At 43.4% G+C, this 23397-nt stretch overlaps 1 protein-coding gene across 3 annotated transcripts in view; it reads right to left on the bottom strand.

Annotated features, from left to right (window-relative positions):
* tasora (transcription activation suppressor a) overlaps window positions 1–23397 on the bottom strand; it is a 47000-nt gene that overhangs the window by 8063 nt on the left and 15540 nt on the right. For 2 of the 3 annotated variants that reach the window (XM_050039084.1, XM_050039082.1), the window contains exons 11-28: window positions 23080–23183; window positions 22291–22363; window positions 21949–22023; window positions 19576–19763; window positions 19122–19412; window positions 18748–18934; window positions 13793–13921; window positions 13355–13509; window positions 11532–11697; window positions 10357–10869; window positions 6797–8250; window positions 6516–6638; window positions 6015–6174; window positions 5651–5762; window positions 5069–5244; window positions 4827–4973; window positions 1557–2391; window positions 1031–1106 (exon numbers count right to left, since the gene is read on the bottom strand). In XM_050039084.1, the coding sequence (XP_049895041.1) occupies window positions 1031–1106; window positions 1557–2391; window positions 4827–4973; window positions 5069–5244; window positions 5651–5762; window positions 6015–6174; window positions 6516–6638; window positions 6797–8250; window positions 10357–10869; window positions 11532–11697; window positions 13355–13509; window positions 13793–13921; window positions 18748–18934; window positions 19122–19412; window positions 19576–19763; window positions 21949–22023; window positions 22291–22363; window positions 23080–23183 (4964 nt within the window). The remainder of the gene's footprint in view (window positions 1–1030; window positions 1107–1556; window positions 2392–4826; window positions 4974–5068; window positions 5245–5650; window positions 5763–6014; window positions 6175–6515; window positions 6639–6796; window positions 8251–10356; window positions 10870–11531; window positions 11698–13354; window positions 13510–13792; window positions 13922–18747; window positions 18935–19121; window positions 19413–19575; window positions 19764–21948; window positions 22024–22290; window positions 22364–23079; window positions 23184–23397) is intronic. The other variant, XM_050039083.1, reaches the window with a different exon arrangement.

The raw sequence follows: 23397 nt of genomic DNA on the forward strand, positions 1-23397 counted from the left end.
AAAAAAGCTTGTTTAGTGGACTAACTTTGCACTTGAAGTATGCCCGTTCACTTACGTTTTAACAGGTCTGACGCTACTATGCACCCCAGCTGTATCTAGGCTAACGGCTAACATGCTAACTATTATTTTTATGTCACTAGTCACTTGAAACAAATTTAGGACGATAGGAGACAGGCTGAAATAAACCGAAATTTCCCTTTAAACGTGAATTTGCAAAAACTTATAAACTAGTCGGCGCCAATGAAAGACACTGCTGCTAGCTAGCTAACACACCACACAGTCCTTTCACTTAACTCCACACTGCTTGGAGACTCCAAAGCACTAAAGTTTGTTGATCTGGCGGGAGCAGTCTGGGATCAGATCCCCCACCCTGGGTTTACGCAGGCTGAACTGGAGCATCTACAGCCACTAAAGTTCCGTTTTCGTAAATTATGACAGCTACAGCAGCTCGGAAAAAACAATACTGGTAGTTGCAGGGAAATATTGCCAACTTTCAACCAGCTCTGTCATTGCATGGTGGGCAGTATGTGCACATGAATGGTGTCTGGCTTCACCACATACTGCAGTGCTGCAAGCTCCCTGCTCTGGCAGATGAGCAGGGACACAGAGCTGGTTGAAAATCAGTAAAGCTCCTTTTAACAGATAGCAACGTGAATTCAGCCATGAATAATGAGTGTTAATCTTGGCACTGCTTATAAGTCTCGGTCACAGTTCAATATTAGACTGTGTCTCTAACACATACTGATATTATTGATAATAATTTCTGCTGTTATTGTTGTTATTATCGTATCTGGTGGTTAGAGACACTGGAGTTAAGTTATTCATTCTTTCTCTCTCGCCTCGTTGTGCTGCTGCACTCCATAAATCCTTGAACAACCCTGTCAGCCTAGCAGCTTGTCAGGAGGTAGCGAAGAAGTCTTAGTAACTCGCTGAGTACTTGTGAATGGTTATACAGCGTTACATTTTGGAGTCCCTCTGACCCAGCTCACAGTTGCCCTTCTGGGTTGCTGAAATAATGATACTCCCTTACCTTTGTGCCACTAGTAGTGCTGTTGTCAGGTGGTGCTCCCTCTCTTATTGGCTTCTCCTGGCCTGAGTGTGTGTCTCTATAGGAAGAAAACAGGAAGAAGTTCAGCAGCAACATACAGGCAAACTGCAGGAGAGAAATCATGAAGACAGTGTGTTTTCAAAACAGCAACACACAATGAAGCTGTTAAACTGTAGGAGTATTAACACAATATACAAACGTTATTTACTGACACTGAATATATCTGCTCAGATTTATGATCTACGTATTCCTGATTTAAATCATAATTTGCCAAATTAAGACTGTGTTTTATTTAGACAAAGTTCTGGTATGAGAACTCATTGTATTGTATCGACTTTAGAGTTAAATCATTTTAAACAATATCCAGTTCTAGTCAGTAAAGCTTGCCTGGGGGGCTGAACAGCTCAGTGTCTCTATGTCTCTGTAGCAAGTTCACCAGTTTAGATGTTATAGATTCCATTGTATTACAAAATGAGCTGTAGACAAAGGGCAGTAATCAGTTACTAACCCCGATCTGTCACTCTCTGCAGGACAAACGGTGGTACTGCAGGAGGCTGCCGCATGTGCAGCTACTCTGGGAAGTAAAGGTTCTTCTTGTTGGTCTGCGTTCTCGCTCCCGTTACTGGTTGAGTCTGTCTGGGTACTCAGTCCTGTCACTGCAGCTGTGCTTTGATTAGGCAAAGGGGTGGATGTGTCACTTTTACTTGGACCCCGCTTTTCTCCCAGTAACCCCTCCACTCTTACTGGAGTACCAGCTCTCTGATCTCCAGCCTCTCCTCCTCCTCCACCTCCTCCTCGACTTTCTCCACTCCTCCATCCACCTGTGGGAGTCTCTGCTCTGCCCTCCCTCCTCTCCTCTACTGGCTCCTGCTGTAACCTTGAGTGGATTAAATCCAGAGTGGCTGCCACTGCTTTCCTGTCACGAGGGACCTCCACCGACTTGGCTGGACCTCCTTGAGCTAAAAGAGGGGTGCTGGTGGTTTGACTGCCTCCTGTAGGAACGAGATTGGGGACGAAGCTTTGGAAGGAGTTGATGCTCAACTCCGCCTGAGAGTCCAACTGCTGCTGCAGCTGTGCCTGACGCTCAGCCCGTAACTGTGTGATGGCCAGTCGGAGAACCTCCAAGTCTGAGTCTGAGTGGGGCATGACACCTTCCTTACAGGAGGCGTCTGGGACGAGCTGGTCAGACAGATGGGGGAGAGTGGGGAGGATGGAGCCGGACTGCTGGAGAAGATGTTGGGGCTGGTCATGGGAGGAGAGAGGATGGATGTGGTCTGGGAAGATAGAAGGAGAGCGTTCAGAGCCTGACACAGAGTCACTATGACTCAGCTGCCGCCCGAGACCTGAGGACAGAAGAGAACACTGAGTAGAAAACAAAGTAGAATAAGAACACACTACTGGATAAGTGAGAAAAAAACTTCACACAGAGCTGCTGTGGCTCAGGAGATAGAGCTGGTCGTCCACTAATTACAAGTTGGGTGGTTCAATCCCCGGCTCCTTCAGTCTGCATGTTGAAGAATCATTGGGCAAGATACTGAACCCCAAATTGCTTTTGATGCCTGAGTAGCAGGTGGTACCATGTAGCCTCGGCCACTCGTGGTGTAAAAGCACTTTGAATGGTCAAAAGACTAGAAAAGCGCTACACAAGCGCAGTCCATTTACCATTTATAATTTAATATAATTATTATTATATAAAACTATTTTAGTCAGTTTTTTAAAGTCCAGATGAAACATTCTGTGAGTATTTCGCTTCGGTATCGTAACAAATTTCCAAATGAAACAGCATAGGTAGGTGGGATACAATGTTGGGGGGAATGTGATGTGATTGTTGAAAAGTGGCCATATCATAATGGTCGTAACAGTGAAACCCCAATCATGTAATACCAACAGGACGATAGGTAGTATCTGTCAGGGAGAAAAAGACAAAGGGCATTGTTATAAAAATTATGATCACATTGTTTAAGCATGCCATTGTGTTGCGCAAGTCTGGAGGATCGTTCCGTTTCATTCTATAGCAACTGCAACATCAGCAGGCAGTTAAGGATAAGGGGAGTCCGTCACTATATCTACAAGAGGAAATGAGAGAAACACAGGGTCGGAGACAGGGGGACAGTGTTATCTGGAGGACAGTGTGACATGACGTCACACCAACTGAAAACCATTGTTATCTATGAAGTCTGTACTTGATAGATTAGGGGAACTGAAACACCCGAACTCCAATGCCCAATTGTACTGTATAAAAGCTTGCAGTAGATGCTCCTCAGGGAGCCTTTTCTCTGTAACCTCATCTTGTGTGTTGCACTGTGAAACACTCCTCTTGTACAAGATAATAAATTCTGTTAAACTTTGATATTTCAGCTCCGGTCTCTATTTGCTTTAAAGGTCATTACAAACAAATTCTTATGACAGGCATCATATGCTCCACGTAGTTGCTGAAGCAGTCCACTGTGAAATGTCGTATGCATAATCTGGAGATGTCACAGTTACCACTTTCCTCAAGTGACTCAATTCAAGCCAGTGGGTCTGTAACCACAGTATTTCGGGAGAAACTGAGACACACCAAAGCAGCAAGTAAGCTACATGTATGTGTGCCTGAAGTTGCAGAAAGATTTATGGGTGGATGTTATGATATTATTGGCTGAAACTAGTTGGTACTAGCTTATGTAAACACAAATCATATTTTGTTTTACAAGAAGAAAGCATGATTGGATTCTGATGTGAGAACACAAAGAAATTGAATTTTTGTATTTTTTTGGCATTTACTGTCAAGAAATTGCACGACATAACTGGGTATGTTAAAAAGGTCCATCTCAATTTTAAGCAAATATGCCAAACATTTGCTGGTATCTTGCTTCAGAAATGTGGGAATTTTGTGCTTTTCATGGTCATACATGATACAAAATGAAGAGCTTTGGGTTTCTGGACTGTTGGTTGAGTAAAACATACCATCTGAAGACATCCCCTTGAGCTCTGGGAGATTACACAAGACTTTTCCCCTCAATTTTCTATTCTATATTTCATTGACAAAATGATTAATAGATGGGGCGTTGGTGGCTTAGTGGCAGAGCAGGCGCCCCATGTACAAGGCTGTTGCCACAGCAGCCCGGGTTCGAATCCAGCCTGTGGCCCTTTGCTGCATGTCATCCCCCCTCTCTCTCTCCCCCTTTCACGCTTACCTGTCCATTAAAGGCACAATGGCCAAAAAAATATCTTAAAAAAATAAAATAAAAAATAAAAGATTAATAGAGACAACAATGGGCAAATTTTTTGATAATGAAAATAATCCCTAGCACAAACGCTGATAAATTGCCTCAAGTGATGTCACTGGAGTCAGCGTTAGTTTGGGTTAACGACTACAAGTCTGAATCTTAAATTTAAAAAAAAATCTGGGGTAATGGAGTTAGAGGGTAGCGAGCTTACCAGACCTTTGGAACCTGCTGCTCCTCTCTGCTTGAGGCTACATTAACTGCCATATGCATAACTTGGCTGAATATCTGAATTAAGTCAAGTGCCATTGTGGGTAATGTAGGCACCAGGTTTTGCCAAAAACAGAACAATGCATGAAATAAAAAAAGACGACATCTCTGGTTCTGCTGCACCAATTTTGATGTTTTTTTTGTAAAAACTGTACATTGCAAGTTTGACAATGATAAAGAAGTTCAATGCAAAATCGGTACTCTGAAGATCTCAGGCATTTATACTGAGAATAATGTTCAAGTCTACTAAGATGGCTGTGCTTGTTGAATGTTTCACATATTTCACAGACACCATAACTGACCTTTGGGAGCCAGCATGTCACCTGTGATTGGCTGCCTGTCCTTGATGTCATGGCAACCAACCAGCCTGGTGAAGTTGTGCAGAATTTCTTCACTAGTGGCCACGATGATGCCGTTGGAGTAGGCAGGGAACATCTCAAAATTATGCTCTGAGTGAAAAAGACAAGTAACATCAGTGCTACAGGTAAATTATATTTTCAAATCTCAGCAGCTCATCTGGTTATCACTGCGAACATGTACGTACCGGTCAGGAAGATTGTGTGCCGGTACTGCGTGTATCGGGCCTGGAGCTCCATCAGACAGTTCAGGTCAGGTGACTGATAGTTCATGTCACAGTCATGATATGGGAGGAACTCGACAATCTGTCGCTTCTGATAGGTTGACAGCACCTCCAGCAGGTTGGCTGCATCTCTCCTGAACCTGACGACCAAACCAACACCATACAAGACTTTTTTTTACTGTCTGTGCTTCAAAACAGTCTCAGCCATAAGTTAGGGTCCATCTGATCTGGATTCCAGCTACAGGACGTAGTGGAGAGCATTTTAACTGTGCTTCTGTTTCTGGCTTGGTGATTGGTCTATAGTTATATAAATATGTGCTTATTGAAAAAATAAAAACACCAACATGCTGCCATGATGGCAATGATGAGGCTTCTGAAAGTAACAATATTATGCCATGCCTAGACATGTAGTGACTAAAGCTTAAGCCTCTTAATCAAATGAGAGAGGCTGTAAATCCATTTGGTCATTAAACATATTACAGTTTCATCTTGTGTCTGGTGTGCTGTAGTGTGGGCCGTTACACAGTGCAGACACAGAATCAGTACCTGGCTTGTTCCTTTAATTTCTTGTGGGTTTTGCAGTGAACTTTCCACCTCCAGACACTATCTGGAACTGAACTATGCTGCTCCAGCAACATCAGCAGTGCAACCAGTCGATCTGCAGAACATCATGTCAGTAATCAACACATCAGTTAAATAAATACAAACAACAATTCCACTACCAGTGGTGCATTAGTCTCGTAATTTTAAAAAACACTGGCTATATTTTTAACACAAAATTAATTTGTATTTCCTCAAAATAAGATTCCCAGTTTTATGTGTTAAGTGGGACATGTGAAAGAAAAAATGTGCCACTACAATAACCTAAAAATACACTCAGCTGAATACTGCTTTTTTAATCCTGACCTACCGGGAGTGATGAAGTCTGGATTGAGGACTAACTCGTCTGAAATGATGCAGCCTCTAGAGACAAAAAGCTCGTTGTAGCTGTTGTTCCTGATGTCGTCCAGTGTATCGATTCCCAAAAACACCACAGAGGCCTGTCGCTTCAGAGACACCAGACCAGGGATCTGATGTGTATGCAAACACATAAAATCTTGTGTTAGTCATCCAGTAAATCTGTCCAGCATGGAAAACCACAAGGGTTTGTTTGTTTGGTTTGTGGAGTGACAGAGAGTGACAGAGAGTGACTACTGGACACAATTACAACATCTGGCAACTGAAGAAACTAAGTAGCATAACAGCTAGCATAGTTAGTGAGGAAGCCGGCTCAAAGATGCTCAGAAAAAAATAAGGTTGGATCTGCCTGTTGGCTCATAGAACAGCTGACACACACAACGCAACACAGAACTGACCCTCTGTGGACCTTTGAGTGAAGTCAGAAGTTGTTAAACAGATTATCCAGACGTACCTTGTGTATGTGTCCAGCTATGTCTTTGTTCTTAATGATGACCAGCAGTTTGTTGTTACAGTTTTCTTGGTTCAGAAAGGCCACAGGACTCTGCTCAGAGTTACCCTGCTTCAACAGGTATTCCTACAACATGAGAGTACATGTAATAATTATACATCATTAAGGGCTGACTTTTCAAATGAATTTTTTAAAGAGATACACGATCGAAGCAAAACTAGACGTCAAATGAATCTCAGCCATTACATTCCAGTTTGGACTGATCCCTTCACCCTTCAGGTTACCTTGACGTCTTCGTGGACCTGGTCCCCTGGCTCAGTGCTGTGGAGGTAGAACTGCAGGGAGTTTCTCTTGACGTCTTTGATGATTTTCACCAGGCTGTTGAACACCTCTGGCTGCAGCTGGCTGATCAGGGAGCTCAGAGCAGCTGCTGGGGGAGCGGGGCCTGTGGCGGACCCGGGCACAGACACAGGAGCCGGATTCGAGACCGACTCAGAGGAGTGTGACAGTTCTATCAAGGGCTTAGAGACGCCGCCGAACCCGGACAAAGTCACCTCACAGTCTTTACCCCCAAGAACACTCCCACCTTCTACACCAGGGGTAAAATGTACAGTCCTGGTAATGCTGTTGTCTTGTGTTTGTCTGATGTCATGAGCGACTGTTCTACTTATCTCTGAAGAGTGACTTGACAGTGGATCCCAGTGCGACTGTGGGGAGCTGGTAGAAGGAGGGATGAGGACGGAAGTGTTGTAGACAGAACCAGACGCAGAGGTAGGAACAGATAAAGTGACATGAGATGGTGCGGGGATCCTGTTGTTTGCAGTATCAGAAATCTGACTGGTGGTTGGATGTGGCAGAAACACTTCAACTCCTCTGGAGAGTGCAGGGTTTTGACTGAGTGAACCATCGACATCAGCAGCTGTAAGTTCACAACCGGAACCATCATCGTCTCTGGTAGTATTAGCTGCTCGAATGCTAGACACAAAATCACTAACTTTGCTCGCCAACGTGGCATCAGCATCAGGCTGGCTGGTGCTGGGCCTATGGCTCAGACAGCTGTCATCAAACTCTATCAGCATGCTGTTAATGCGGTCCTGTAGTGAGCTAACGTAGTCCTGGACCGGGGGGCAGGGGTTGTAGAAAGACACATACTGTGAAAACTGAGATATGAGGGCCTGTGGGAGTGTGTGCTTGGGTGCAGTGGTTTCTGTGTTGGAGGTGGAGTGGGGGGACTGTGGGAAGCTGTAATGGATGCTCTCCTCCTGCAAGAGGAGCTCCATCTTAGAAGAGAAGTCTGCCAGACGTTTGTCTACAATGCTGTCGAGACCAGAGGGAGGTAAGGAGACAGGCAAAGAAAACAAAGAGCCACCTCCAAGTTCCTTCAGCTCTCCTTTTTTCTCATTATCACTTGATTCCACATGCATCATTTCCACCAACTCCCCCTCCTCCACCTCCTCCTCGGCTCTCTTTCCCTTGTTGGCCTCCTCTTCCCGTTGTTTTTGCACTTTCTCAACTGAGTGAGTTTCTCTCTCCTCCTCTAAAGGTTCTGCCTGTACCTCCTTCACATCAGCCGCTTCCCCCTTCGCATCTTTCTTCCCTCGCTCAGTGGGTGGTGGTGAGGAGCTCGTCCTCCTCTCTACAGCTGGAGGTATAGACAGCTGAATGGATGCAGAAACTGGCGGCTCTTCTTTCTTCTTTTCTGCCCCCTGAGGTTTCTCTTCTCTGTCTGTGGACACTCCTGCAGAAGGCAGACTATGTTAGATCGGAAACACAAAAGATGCATTCTGGGTACAACAAAACACGTCCCGAGTGCTGTGGCATTATTTATAGTGAAGTGCAGAATGTGGTCAAGGCCTAATACAAATAAGAAGCTCAGCAGGTGAAATGTAAAGGATTTGAGGCAAGTTGAAGCTGTTCTTGAGACACTTAAACACACCTTAGGTTGGTTCTCCCCATAACTTGTCACTTATCATGTTAAATGTTTAAAGGATAACTTCGGTATTTTTCAACCTGGGCCCTATTTCCCCATGTGTATGTGTGTGTATGATTCATAGGTACAACTCGTTTTAAAATTGGTTCAGTATTGAGGGAGGTGGATGCAGCCGCGAGCCGCGAAACGAGCTAAAACGGTAGATATGGGGGCAAATGCGTCCCGTATAAGTTTGCGCATTAAAAGTGCTTTTTTTCGCCACTGACCGGTTCAGATTGCCAGTGTTATCTCTGTAAATAGCATACTAAGCGTTTCCCTGACCCTTCACTTGCTCTGGGCTGTGACGTCATCTCGCGAGAGCTTTGCTTGTTGCCGGAAGAAAACAGAGGAGCCATGCAGAGCGCCGCTCAGAGTGGCGCTGGTTGTCCCGGAGTACAGTTGAGAGTTTTACTGCATTGATTGAAAACAATGGTTCGTGTTTGTGCTTATCCAAATTGTAACAACAGGATGTTGCGCAACACCCCGTACAGCTTTCATAGACTGCCTTTGTCGGACGGCGAGATGCTGAAGTTGTGGTTAGTTGTGCTACAAATGGATGCTAACACTCCTGTCCAGACACTGCGCCTTGCAGACCATCGGGTCTGTAGTGCTCACTTCTCCCAAGATGACTACTGCCAGCCGAAGAAGAGAAGACATCCAATCCCGAAACACCTCTTCCTCAAGAAAACGGCTGCCCCACGAGTAGAGAGAGCTACAGACACAGTGGAGCAAAGCTCTCGCGAGATGACGTCACACACAGCCCAGAGGTAAGGGAAACGCTTACTATGCTATTTACAGAGATAACACTGGCAATCTGAACCGGTCAGTGGCGAAAGAAAGTACTTTTAATGCGCAAACTTATACGGGACGCATTTGCCCCCGTTACCGTTTTAGCTTGTTTCGCGGCAACTCGTTCTATGAATCATACGCACACATACACATGGGGAAATAGGGCCCAGGTTGAAAAATACCAAAGTTATCTTTTAAGTCCAGTAAATGTAAAGCTACTTATACACAGTAAACAAAACAAAACCTGTTCATTCTACAACCATTGGCGCCACAGAACACCTGAACTGACTAATTTAATTTTATGTGCATACATCACACAGTGAAACCTAAAGCTGGGGTAGGCAGTTTGAAAATACACCCTCCTCTTGAAGATCTCCCCTCTTGGTCGTAAGCCCCTCCCACCAGACTAATGATTCTTTTAAATCATTCTGATCATTACTGTTAACATGATGCTGTTACATAGCTAAAATTCAATGAAAATTACCATCCTATTTTCTTAGTGGACTCGTGGGCCTGTGAAGCCCTTTGAGTTGACACACTGTGATTCGAGAATCTAGCTTGCTACATAAGCATGGAGCTAAATTAGTCACAGGCAACAGCCTTGGACGTGCACGCACATCTGCATTTACAAAAGCCTGAAAACAGAGCTTAGCAAAAGTGCAGTAGTCTGGTCTTCTCTTAGTCCACTTGAATGACAATAAGCTGAGACTTATTATGAGATTTTTGCCCTATGACACACACACACAAAAAATTCTGCCTACCCCAGCATTAAGAGCTTGTCTTATATAACAAACCAAATTGAGGCCGTTGCAGTCATCACTTAACTATAAACTAAAGGATAACAAAATCAATTCAGCACTGAAAAGCATAAGGTCAGAAAACACAGAACTGCAACAACCACAAATCTATGTCTATTTTCTTTCTGACAGGCTTCAGCAAACACTGCAACTGGAAATAAATGTGGGTGAACTGTAAAATGGCAAATATCCATGACATGGCAGAAAAACAGCGGGTGGCATTAAAGTCTAAAACTTCAACAGGTGCAACAGGTAGAGCCAGAGACCAGCTGAGTGTGGGTGAGGTTACCTGCAACCTCCCTGGAGGCTGTGCGGGTTAACTGCTCCTTGTTAGCACCACTGTGATCCTTGTTAAACGGTCTGAGCTTGTTAGGCTCCTCGGACTGGCACCGTGAGGAGGAGGGGGGGCCGCCAACCCGAAGAGATGGGCATTGGGAAGGAGAAGGGGGAGGGCTGGGCTGTGGAGACGGGCATTGGGAGGGAGAGGGAGGAGGGCTGGGCTCAGGGGACGGGCACTGAGATGGGGAGGGGGGCGGACTGGGCTCTGGAGACGGGCACTGGGAGGGTGAAGGCGGAGGGCTGGGGTCGGGTGATGGGCACTGGGAGGGGGAGCGAGGAGGGCTGGGCTCAGGGGATTGGCACTGGAAGGGGGAGGGAGGAGGGCTTCGCTCAGGAGACGGGGTGGGGCTCTTCCTGGGAGGTTTGGTTGTTGTGGTGATGCTTGTTGCTGGGGTGAGATGCTGGAAGCGAGGGTCCTGAGGGATGTTTCTGTCTCTGTGGGTGTACCTCGGTGAACACAGACCTGCAGACAGAGATGAAGTTTACTTTTCATTCTGGTCACTTCTGTGACACTGCAGTCTGCTCCTTTAAAACCACCAATGCAAACCACACGTAGTACAGAAACATATTCTTCATGTTTAAGACTCAGAACTCTGTATTTCATATCATACAGTTCAGGGGTGTAAAAGTACGGCAGAAGTCACAGTTCAATTTATACCCCAAAGAGGTGCAAGTGTCAAAGACAGACACAATCACAGAATCCTCCTGCTGGGGTCTGAGGTAGCATTTTGCCCACTGGCCACTTCAGTAAACTATTTTCACTACAAAATTAAAACATTTCAAACACATCTGTATTACACTGTATGAACACAGTCTACAAAACTACAAATATATAAAACTGAAAATCATCTCATCTTTTATGCTATGAAATTGAAGATACCGAAGAGAATTTTGATTAATAAAACTTGTGCATTAGAGGAGGTGTTAAAATTAGTTCCACCTTATCTATATTAAAAGTTCAATGTGTAGGATTTAGGGGGGTATATCGGCAAAAACTGAATGTAATATAATAAGTATGTTTTCAACAGTGTATAATGACCTGAAAATAAGGTGACAACTATTAGGATGTTTTTAACATATATCCTGGCTAGACAGACAGACAGACAGACAGACAGACATACCGACCTGTAATGGGAATGAGGACCCACGGGATCTCCCCCTCTTCCTCCTCCTCCTCTTCGTATGCTCTCCTCCCCAGCCCCCCTCCTCTACCTCCGTGGTGATTCATCTCCCCGCTGTGGGAGCTGGGACTGAAACCCTCCAAACTGCTGACGCTGCCCGCCGTCTGCTCCTACACACACATAGACACACACGTTTCATTAACTTTATCTGCTCCATTTCGAGAATTTATTTTAGAACCTTCTGACCTAGTACTAAAGAGGGTCTAGAAAGTGAAGAAGCATAACTATTTCTATTAGCAAAGAAACTCAAATTACAGTACATGTCAAATGAGTTACATTCAATGCGAGATTTACACAAAATGTAATAAGTGATGCAATAAATTCATCCTTTTTTTTCATGTAATGCCTTGTACAATGTAGCTACGTCTACTAGCACCTGTACTTTTGCAAGACAATACACAATACTCCCTCTGGGATAAAAAATAAAGTGATAATAACATTATTAGCTTGGTTGTGTTAGCTTAACTAACAAACACAAAGACCTCAAAAGATGTTGTAGCGAGTAACTCCTCATTAATCTATATTATTTCATGTTCATATTAGACTCAGCTGATCTTAGGAAGTATTTTTTTACACGGAACAAAGACTGTTTGCTCCAAGTCTTACAATGTCATCACACTATGAAGAAATCACTTAATGGCCGGTATAGTACATATGAGCATCAGGCTTTCTTTCCACCAAAAAGTCTGGTTAGTTCAGTTCAGTTAATTACGGATTAGTATGGTTACTTTTGCGTTTCCATTGTCACAAGCTGTGGATGGTGACAACAAGCCTGTTTTTTCGTTACCCCTGAAATAAATAAATGAACTGAACTGTTTTAAAATAGCCTAATTAAGCCCTTCAATACATGAACTTTGAATGAGCGCAAATTCAATCCTACCAATACATGAAACAACTTCTAATATAACCTTTCACAAGAAAAAGATCTTTTAAAAAAAATAATCGCCTTTAAAAGCGTTTTTACTATATATACATATACAACAAATTTCTCTTTTCAACAGCTGTACTTTTTAAAGTTCCTCACCAAAAAATACATTTTACAAGATCAAACTGAACACATCATGAGAACATATTAATTTACCTTCACTTGATACACTTTTTTTCAACTGAATAGAGCTTGAACACATAATAATGTCACTAAATGCAACCTCTGTGAGCAGTTAGTTGCGGCCACTGGCTACTTAGAGCTAACGCTAACTAGCTCTCCTCCTGCTGATTTTAACGCTGATTCGTTGTTAACAATGTAGCATTATCAGTAAATGATGGGCCGCGTCCTCTGACACAACAATAGTGAGTTAACTGCATCTTTTTGCTCCGAAAGAATCCTGAGGAAGATCTTTGTTTGTCCTAATGTCATCTTACTTGCTGATAGTCCCATGGCAGTCAACTAGGGGGATATCAGCCTGCGGATAAATTGGTGCATCCCTAATTGGTACAGTATTAAGATAGTGTTGATCTCATGAAATCTCTCTGCAGGAAAGGAGTTGATTAGCCATTGCGCTTATCCAAGTATGTCAGGAGGAAATATTTGAATCCAAGAATGACAATCTATCTTTCCTTGATCAATTTCAGGGAGTGTGTTCCATAACTGGGACATTTCTCTTCAAACAGGCAACAGCAGCTCAACAATATGGAAATAACATGTCACAGGCTCAAAGGCAACTGTCCCAAACCACTGACCTTAGTACGCATCTTTACAAAAGTTCGTAAAAAAAAGACACTACAGAGCTAAAATATCTGCCAGTAACAAATATTTACTTCAGTTACCTCCAGCTCCTCCTGCTTCCTCAGGTCAATGTCGACGTTGGTGGGAAGACCCAGCTTGGTGGCCAACCTATCAAATGGAGAGCTATCCCTGTGCACCTCCTCCTGCACTTCAAATTGGCTCTGATTGGCTGTTCCCCGGGCAGCCTGGGTCAGAGCTGTCATCGGGCAGAGAAACATTCACTCAGTTTTCAAAACATCATCATAACAAATGATTTCACAGTCTCCTTGTACTGTTTTGATGCAACACGACCAACTGAACTAAGAGAGATGGATCACTCCCAGAAAGGGAAGGGCTACTGCAGCGATAAAGAAAAAAGATGTTGAGTGAACAAACTAGTAGAAAAGACCAAAAAGAAGATGAAGAAAAAGTTAAAGGCTCCACAGGTGTTACAGCAGATACTGTATGTAGTCTGGCAGAAAGTCCCAGTATCTAGTCACCTGTTAGCAGACCCAGAAGCTTAGCAGCTAATTCAGATCCATCTTCCCTCAGATCAACGTCCTTCAAACCCACCGAGCCAATCACAGACGCAAGAGAGCCAGGAGAGGCGGGGACTTGACTTCCCCCAGCTACGAGCCAAAAGCAGAGAGAGAACATGTCAGTAAAGCAACACATCAGCCACCCACTGCAAGATGAATGATAAAATACAAAGAGGCAACAACACACTGGACAGTAGAGACATTCTGACCTGATCGATAAGTACTGAGAGCCAATCCGGGCATAAATTAGCTGGCTCAGGTTTGGATGTTAGCTGTTGCTGCTGTGTTAGCTCATGCTAACTAGAGCTCGTGGGACAGGCTAGACAAGGTCGGCCTTGGACAGAAACTGTACAGGTTTACGTAGGGTGAGGCTGGACTTTTTGAGCCTGATCAGAGCTCTAGGGCTCAACAGGCAGATATTGACCGTTTTCCAGAATGAGAGTGGCTCTAGAGATGGCAGCAACAGAAAGTTTGCTTATCTGGTGGGGGGTCAGCATGGTCCAGGATAAGAACCCTTGATATGACTTTGTACTGGTTAATTTGGTCAATGCGTTAAAGCTACCGAGAACCAATACCCAGCCCTAATGGGTGAAGCAGCAAAACGTATTTTAGCCTACCTAAAAATATCAATATAATTCTTATTTTCTCGGCTTTACCTTGACATCAGACAGTCCTTTAAAAAGGGAACTAATGTTTTTTTCAACCTGGGCCCTATTTTCTGATCTACTTTTGTCTAAATGAGTGATAGGATGTTCAATATTTGACATTTCTCCAGTACGAAGCTAGGGCTGACCTACCTGCAGCCCGTGAGCGCGCGCTATATTAAATAATAGGGCACTCAGACAACATCAAACAACGTGAAAATACGTCCACTTAAAGTGTATTTTTTTCACACAGATAGGCTCGGAGTGTTAGTATAATTATCCGACAACATAACGGAAAGGAGAAATGAACGTCTGTGTTTACTTTTAGCTGGATTCAGACATGTTCCTCTGCCTGTTGCTGCTCTCTCTCTCTCCTCGTCCGCTCTTCAGTTGAGCTCTGCCTCCATGTACGTCCGTATACTCTGTGTTCAAATAAATATGGGCGGTCATCAAATTCAAATGGCTCATCCAGATCCAGTTGGTCAAAATCGGGTAAAAAGTCATGTTTGTTGTGGCAAGTCAAAACACTCACTCAGAGAGTGAAACTCTGGCTCTGAAATCTCACGTCCTGCAAGATTTGAGTGACCTTATAAACGCCAGGAGTTACTCTGTTTGGAGTAGTCATGGCTGAATTTTTACCTGATTTTGACCAACTGGATATGGATGAGCCATTTGAATTTGATGACCGCCCGTATTTATTTGAACACAGAGTACATGGACGCAGAGCTGGACGAGGAGAGAGAGGGAGCAGCAACAGGCAGAGGAACATGTCTGAATCCAGCTAAAGGTAAACACAGATGTTCATTTCTCCTTTCTGTTATGTTGTCGGATAATTATACTAACACTCCGAGCCTATCTGTGTGAAAAAAAATCACTTTTAGTGGACATATTTTGGCGTTGTTTGACACTGTCTGAGTGCCCTATTATTTAATATAGCGCGCGCTCACGGGCTTCAGGCAGGTCAGCCCGAGCTTCGTACTGGAGAAATGTCAAATATTGAACATCCTATCACTCATTTAGACAAAAGTAGATCAGAAAATAGGGCTCAGGTTGAAAAAAAACATTAGTTCCCCTCTAACTAACATAGTAACAGCAACTGTACTGATCCACTGATACTAAGATGTCGGGGAACTAATAATAACCTAGCACCGTGTGAAAGAGTTTTGCCAGGACAAGTGTTCTGACTCTTCCTGTGTGTGTGTGAGTGTGTGTGTGTGTGTGCGTGTGTAAAAGAGGAACTAAATAAATAATGTAACAGTTTTCATGAAGCTATGGAGAAATACTATCTGCTGACATGTGAAAAACATGTGTCAAACGGTCATACATCCCGTCATGCAGTGAAGTGATGGTGTTAAAATCTGTCCTCTGAGGAGGGACTGCCCCTCGTCAGTGATATCTGTGTAATGCTGGTGATGGCTCTCGCTTGCAAGCAACAAGATCAAGAACCTCAGAGAAATATTGTGTGTGACGAATTACTGACTCTCACCAAATCTAGACAGAGACTGGTTAAAATTTACACAGCAGGAGACACCTGAAGTTACTGAAAACCTCCCAGATCCACATGCTTAAAGGTATAATATGTAGTTTTTCCACATAAAAATGTCTAAAAACGACTAAATCAATATTATATATTTTGTTTAGTTGTGTACTTTGATTATCAGAAATGTTTCCAACAATTTTTCAAACCCAGATAAATATGAAATATTAATAAAAGTTACGGACCATGTCATTAGGTCGCATGTCAATGGCGACGTAACTCCAATTACCATAGCCATTAAATGAAGGAGAAGAAGAAGAAGCAGACCGGATGAGACGTCAGAGAATGAACGTTACTGTTGCTAGGCTAAGCTAACTCGTCATGGATCATGATTATGCATTGACGGTTGCTGCACCTTCTGACACCGAAGCTGTCCCGGTAAACAAGCCAGTTAAACGGAAACGTACGGGTCAACCAATCGATCCCAGAAGAATTTGGGATAAGAAGAGAGCTAAATCAAGGATAAATATTGGTGTGGCCTTTCCGAGATGGAGAGAGCTTCGTGAAAATCTAGGACTACAATTCGACGCTGACCTTGCGTGTGTTCTACTAGACAGGTGAGCAAACATCTGGCTGACGTTATCGAAATATTAATAATTTCCACCAGTGTATTGCAAGCACTGCTGCCTGGCGGGGCACCAGCGCTCCGGCCAGCGGCCTCTGTTGCGGAGCGGTGTGGAGCAGAGGCTGGCTAACCACAACATCTAACGATAGGTTTCTATAATGCTGAGCTGATGCCAGTAAATGAACTGCATTCATAAAAGAGGCAGAGGAATAGCTAAACATAAGACGCACTGAGCAAGAGAGAGCAGCAGAGAGGGAGAAGCCATCGCTAACTGTAAAGCTAAGTAAGATCTGTATCTGTTATATGACTACAACTCCCATGATCCCACGCTACTTCGTGACATCATCCAACTCCGTCTTCTGTTACTGTTTTGGTTTGAGACCCCTAGCGGCAGAAAATTACATATTGCACATTTAAAATATCTTTACAGTCAATTTATGATTTCGTGATTCCAATTGTGTTTACTATTATTTTTCTATACTGGTCTATTTTGTACATGTCTATTGCATGTCTGTCCATCCAGGGAAAGAGATCCCTTCTCTGTTGTTCTTCCTAAAGTTTCTTCCATTTTTCCCTGGTAATGGAGGAAATTTTTCCTTATCTGAATCAAGGGTCTGAGGACAGAGGGTGTCGTATGCTGTACAGATTGTAAAGACTCTTGAGGCACATTTGTGATTTGTGGTATTGGATTGTATAAATAAAACTGACTTGACATCCATTTCTGACCACATATCCGGGTCTGGGTCCAAGTGAAGTAGTCAAAATATTATTTGCCCTGACACTTTCTCCAGCTTTTTCCTGACATATCCCCAGGTATTCACAGGCTAGACAAGATGTGTGGCCCTTACAGTAGATTGTGGGTCAGTCCAAGTCTCCTCTCAGTTGGAAATGTTTTGGGCCCTCCCAAGGGGATTACTGGGTCCCCCCAGTAGTTATGTACATTATATATGTATATTACACCAGAGGTCTAAATGTGCACACTAAGTGTGTAAGTGTGTGTTTGTAGGCATGTTCAGTATGCACTGTCATATATTTGAAACTGCTCGTGCCTTTGCAGACATGAGCAGGTGACAAAGCTTAAAAGAATAGTTCTGATTTTATGAAGTGGGGCTGTATGAGGTACTTATCCGTAGTCAGCGTATCAAATGCAGTAAACATCTGTCGGCATGCTCCCTGTTTGGAGAAGCAGAGAGCCAAAATTGAAGCTAAGCAAAGTACTGCTGTGGACAGGGTAAGCAGCAAAACATATTTTAGCCACCTGAAAAAAGTCCCAACCAAAAAAAATCCATATAATTTTAATTGTGTATTACTTTTAGAATATTTTCATTACTTTACCTTGCTGTCAGACAGTCCTTTAACTACCATAATAACTGCAATTGTGCTGATACACTGATATGAAGATGCCAGGCAACTAATACTAACTTACAGTAGCACAGCTGCTGGTCTATCGCTTCTTTGATCACTTAGTTAGTTTGTATTAATATATGACTTTGGTGAACCCGAACTAACCCTTTAAACACCAAAGTCAGACAATAACAAGAACAAAACTGATCAAGGCAGCAGTAGACCAACAGCCTGTGTGTTCAGTGATGTGAAATCACTGTTTTTTGCTTTTAAGAGAGCAATATAATGGCTTTAGCTCCCAATTGTAAAGCAGTGAATATACTCTAAATATACTGTGCACATAAAAGAATGAACCATTTTTTATTAGGTAGGACTTTTTTCAGTTAGCTGTGCTACATTTTGTTGCCGACCTCCACAACAGTACCAAGCTTGCCTCTCCAAACTGTGGGACGCACCGACCGCCATCTACTTCACATAATACAATGCCTAAAGTACCTTTAACAGCCCTGCTTCAAAAGATACAAACTATCCCTTTAAGTGTCTTAGATCCTCATGGCTACATGGATGTGCAAAGAATACTTTGACCTTTACTCTCACTAAAGAAGGGGCCAAGAGGATACTTGAACTCCTTCACTTGGGGCAGCAACTTGCTTGTGATGTGAGGATAGCTCATCCCTGACCTCAAAGGTCAGGTCCCAAAAGCTTAGTGTACATAGCTAGGGATCAATCCACCAAGAACTGCTGACATCACCTGCCACATGACTAGCCGAAAACCCCCAGTGACGCATGTTGCTCAAAAGAGAAAATAAGCCTCTTGTCTCCTCACCTGGAATCTTGCTGTGTCTTCCGGGTTCTTGTGATGCCTTCAGGAACTTAAGTGCCCTCTCTGCCGTCTCCTGTTCCAGTTTCCTTTTCCTCCCTGGTACCTTCATCCCTCCTCCTCCTTCCTCCCTCCTCACCTCATTCTCTGCATTCCTCTTACAGGTCAAGACCAGGTCAATCAGCTGCTGCATCTGTGTGACAAAGAAAACATATTTGAGTTCCCTCTGGGCTGAAAGGCCAAGATGACAACATAAATATATCACAAGAGAATTTAGCGTTTCTAAATAGCTGGCATTACACCACACTGACACCATGTAGGTAAAGAAATCTTTTCCACACTGTTTTGGTAGTTATGGTCACCCAAATGTCAGTTTTCACCTTTTGATTGTTGGCCTGTCCGTCTCCAGCTTTGCTGGTCGCCTCCTTTCCCGTCGCCTCTCTCTGGTCTCCACAGTTCTTCCTGAGTCTCGCCTGCCGTGGGTCCTCAGGACCAGAGTGCTCGTCCACCATCTGCTTGGCCCGGGCCATTGACAGCAGATAGAGGGCGGGGCTGTACAGGTAGGAGTGCAGATAGCTGTCCATGTTCAACCGGTGGTGTTTAGGAGCAGGAAACAGCTTTCCTTCCTCATCCAGCTTGGATTCATACTCGCCCATCGGGTACTGTCGGACCTGGAGAGCAAAGACAGAAATTTGTGCTTTAATGTGATGAGCAATGATTAGTAGAAACAGATACAGAACACAATACATATAGAGTAATTACACGCCAAAAGTATGTGGACATCCCTACAATTTCCAAAATAAAGAATATAATTTAAGGAGAGGTTAGTCGTACATTGCCACTATTCAGTCCGGTGAGGTATTCCCGTGCATGGTGCTCCACACCGACAGACAGCTCAGGAGGAGGGTTGGCGCGAGCCTTGACCAGGGCGTGGTGCAATGCTGGCGTGAACTTGTTCAGCATCACCATGTTACCAGACATCCCCTCTGGGGCATCATGGGATGAGGAAGCACACCTTGATGCTATAGGGAAATAATAAAAACACAACATCAATATTTACATTAAAGCTTCAGTTTATGATTACTGTTGGTGTTGTTCATCCTCCACAGTTGATTCTGTTGTGCTTATTAAAGCTGCACTAATTAATGTTAAAGCTATAGTGCGTAACTTCTACAGGTCCGTAAATGGCCGTTTCACCCAAGCCACTACTAGAGGAGATGACACAATGCTGATTAAGCCGATCGGCTACTCTAACATCTCGCGGTATTTTTCTATATATATCATTTTTAGTATGCGTGTCGACCAGCGACATTCCGCACTGGCACAGGAAATGCTTCCTCACAACAAGAAGGGAGGGGGAGGAAGAGCGGAAAGTGTCATAGCAAGAGGTAGAGCGCAGGTAGAAAGAGAAAGCAACATGGCGGAGAAGCGGCCAAGACACGGCTCAGAAGTGGATCCTACCACAAAGAAAAAGCCTGGACGTTCGGCTGAAGGTCTATTAGCAAAGAAGGAAAGTGACCGACGGAGAAGGCAAACAAGGATTTGTATTGGCGTCGCTTTCCCTCGGTGGAGAGCCCTGAAGGAAGAAATTGGGCTGAGGGCAGACACGGATGTTGCCTTGCTGCTGTTGGATAAGTAAGTGACTTGGTTTATAATTATATTATGAGTAGTATGTGTTGCTGTTACATGTACTGGACCTAGTACTTTGTTATTTTCTTGGAAATGGTGCTATGAACATAATGTAATGTTAGCGTTGTGTACACGGTGTGAAGCGAGTGTTACTCTGTGTACACAGTGTGTGGCGACTGGCGAGTGTTATTCTGTGTACACAGTGTGTGGCGAGTGTTACTCTGTGTACGGTGTGTGGCGACTGGCAAGTGTTACTCTGTGTACGGTGTGTGGCGCCTGGCAAGTGTTACTCTGTGTACGGTGTGTGGCGACTGGCAAGTGTTACTCTGTGTATGGTGTGTGGCGCCTGGAGAGTGTTACTCTGTGTACACGGTGTGTGGCGAGTGTTACTCTGTGTACATGGAAGTGCCGCCGGCTTATTAGTTGTAATAACGCATTATCCGCTGGGAGGCGACAGAAGTTACGCACTATAGCTTTAATATCACAGAGGGTCAACTGACTATGTGATTCCACGAGTCCATCCTGGATCTGCTCCTCTCTTACGCTTGTCAGTATATCTCACCTAAAACTAGTAACTTGTTTGCACTCAAATGACGCCCTCTTACTGTCCAACACTACGGTTCACACTGAAATAGACAAACTGGCATTTATTGGCATTTGAATTTGGTAATGAAGGAAAGATCACAGGTGCCAACTAGCTCTCTTGGTAGAGCAAGTGACCCATGTACAAAAGCTGTGTCCTTGCCGCAGCGGCCCTGGGTTCCCCCTCTCTCTCCCCTTTCATGTTATATCTGTACTATCACATAAAGGCAAAAAAGCCCCCAAAAATGTATTTAAAGTAAAGATCAGGACAGCACTGCAATCTGCATTTTTAATACGGATGGACGTTTCAGGCAAGATGCCCTTCTTCAGCAGGTACTCAATGTCACAAACAATGTACACAGGTGGGGTTAATTAAAGGTGATCACACTCAACACACAACAAGTACATCCCAGCAACAGGAGCCACAACTTTTCATGGCACAGAATCTTGTGGACTTGAGCACTGAAACATGAAAAAACACTAATATATTCCCTTCATAAAAAACAACCAAATGAAATCTCCTAAATCATCCCATTGAGGATGAGGGTATCAAGGAAATGTATCCAATATGCCTCCCTTCAGAGAACAATTCTGTCTTTATCACCACCCTGCCATGACATTTTCAATGTCTCAGAGCCCATATAATGAAGTTCACTCAAGCTGTGGTTCTGACGACTGAACTGCCTGGCCAAAGATGATTTATCATCATAATGATAAACAGAATACTTATGTTCACAGACCCTGTTTTTTTACTCATTTTTTCCAAACGCAAAACAAATTACACGGACATTTTAGCAGATGAACCACAAATTTTGCGTTATGCGTGATTGTGCCTCTAACCTTGGCGTCAACACCAAACTGAGGATGAATGAATGGATTACCCTTAATCACAGAATAACAGTGTATACAATTATGACAAGGAAATGAATATGCAGTTTGGAAAACAGTGTAAATGAATCACCCATCCACCCACCCAGCAGCCCCTGTGTTACTCACTGGATTTGGCCAGATCTTTGGACTCTGGGAAGACAAACAAGGCCTGAAGACACCTCTTCCAGCTCTCTCCTCTCTCTGAAATACAAAAACACTATTGTTATTCTCAGTATTATGTTGTAGTTCATTCTTTTATGCCTCATACCTGCTTCATAAAAACATGATATCAAACTTTTCTAGTTGAATTTTTGTGAACACTTCATTGACATACGTAACAATATTATTTTTGTAGAGAAAATATTTAATAAAAATAATTTGAAGTGTGCACTGCAAGTAGTGGCTGCCGTGAAAGACAAAGGCATCAGAGCTTAATCAACCTCTGACCCTATCTGTCCCATGTCATACCTGTGGGTGTGGCCATCTGAACGCTGGATATCAGGATGAGGAAGCCTCTGTCTGTAAGCGGAGTCACCAGAACCTGAAGAGAGACAAAAGCCATTCAACAATAACTCTCTCATTTCCTATCTTTCCTCTCCTTTTTTCTCCTTCCTTTTTTCCTTTTTTTGTGTGACGTTTGTCACAACACTCCTCCCACAGTTTGTCATCCTACTGATGCCTCTGCTGTTAAAAGCTTAGCAAGCATTAACTTATAGCTTTTCACAAATATTCTCCAGAAAATGCACTACTCTACTCTGTCTAATCTTTCTAAATGCTTTCTGTTAGAAGGAAATAATCACCTGTGGAAGATATTTACAATTGTCACTATCTTTGAGACTGTGACACAAAAACTTTAAATTCTCAAATAAAAGTGCATTAACAGTAGCTTAACACCAATTAAAAAACAGCAAAGTACAATTAACTGCGAATGATTAGTGACAGACAACTTAATTGAAAAAAATAATTTACGTCATGGAAAAGGAATCAAGACAACAGGTAAACATGAAGAAACTCTTGAGTTTGCGTTAACAAGGGAACGGGGAATTAGGAATAAAGGGCCGTCTTTAACAAAAAACAGTTTCAAATAAAGGCACACTTGTCTCTGCCATTGAGGGAAATAAAAGCCCAATCTTAATATTTACGCCATGTTTACAGACGTCACATTGTTTTCTAAATGTCTTCTGTGTACTGTACATGAGATCCTGTCATTTCTCTACACTGCAGCTGATTTACAATATCAAAGCAGGCCAAACCCACCACTCTCTTTATCTCCATCTCATGCAGCAGTCTCGTCACGCTGGTCGAAGACCGATTTCTGTCAGTCACCTCCAGAAGACTGCAGCAATGGCCGTCCTTCACAACTACACACAATAAAACACATAAAATCTTTTTCAATTTCTGTTTTAGTTTGATGATACCAATATTCAGACAGTGAAACTGATAAAGCAATACAAACAGCTTTGGGAACGCATATTGTGCTTTCAAACAGGATGTTTAATGATGGTATGAATGCAGTTTCAGTATGCCGATTACTTCAAATTGAGATCAGCAAACAGTCAACTTCAAAGACAATGA

The sequence above is a fragment of the Epinephelus moara genome, chromosome 24 (genome assembly GCF_006386435.1).
Source record: "Epinephelus moara isolate mb chromosome 24, YSFRI_EMoa_1.0, whole genome shotgun sequence".
Classification (NCBI taxonomy): Eukaryota; Metazoa; Chordata; class Actinopteri; order Perciformes; family Serranidae; genus Epinephelus; species Epinephelus moara.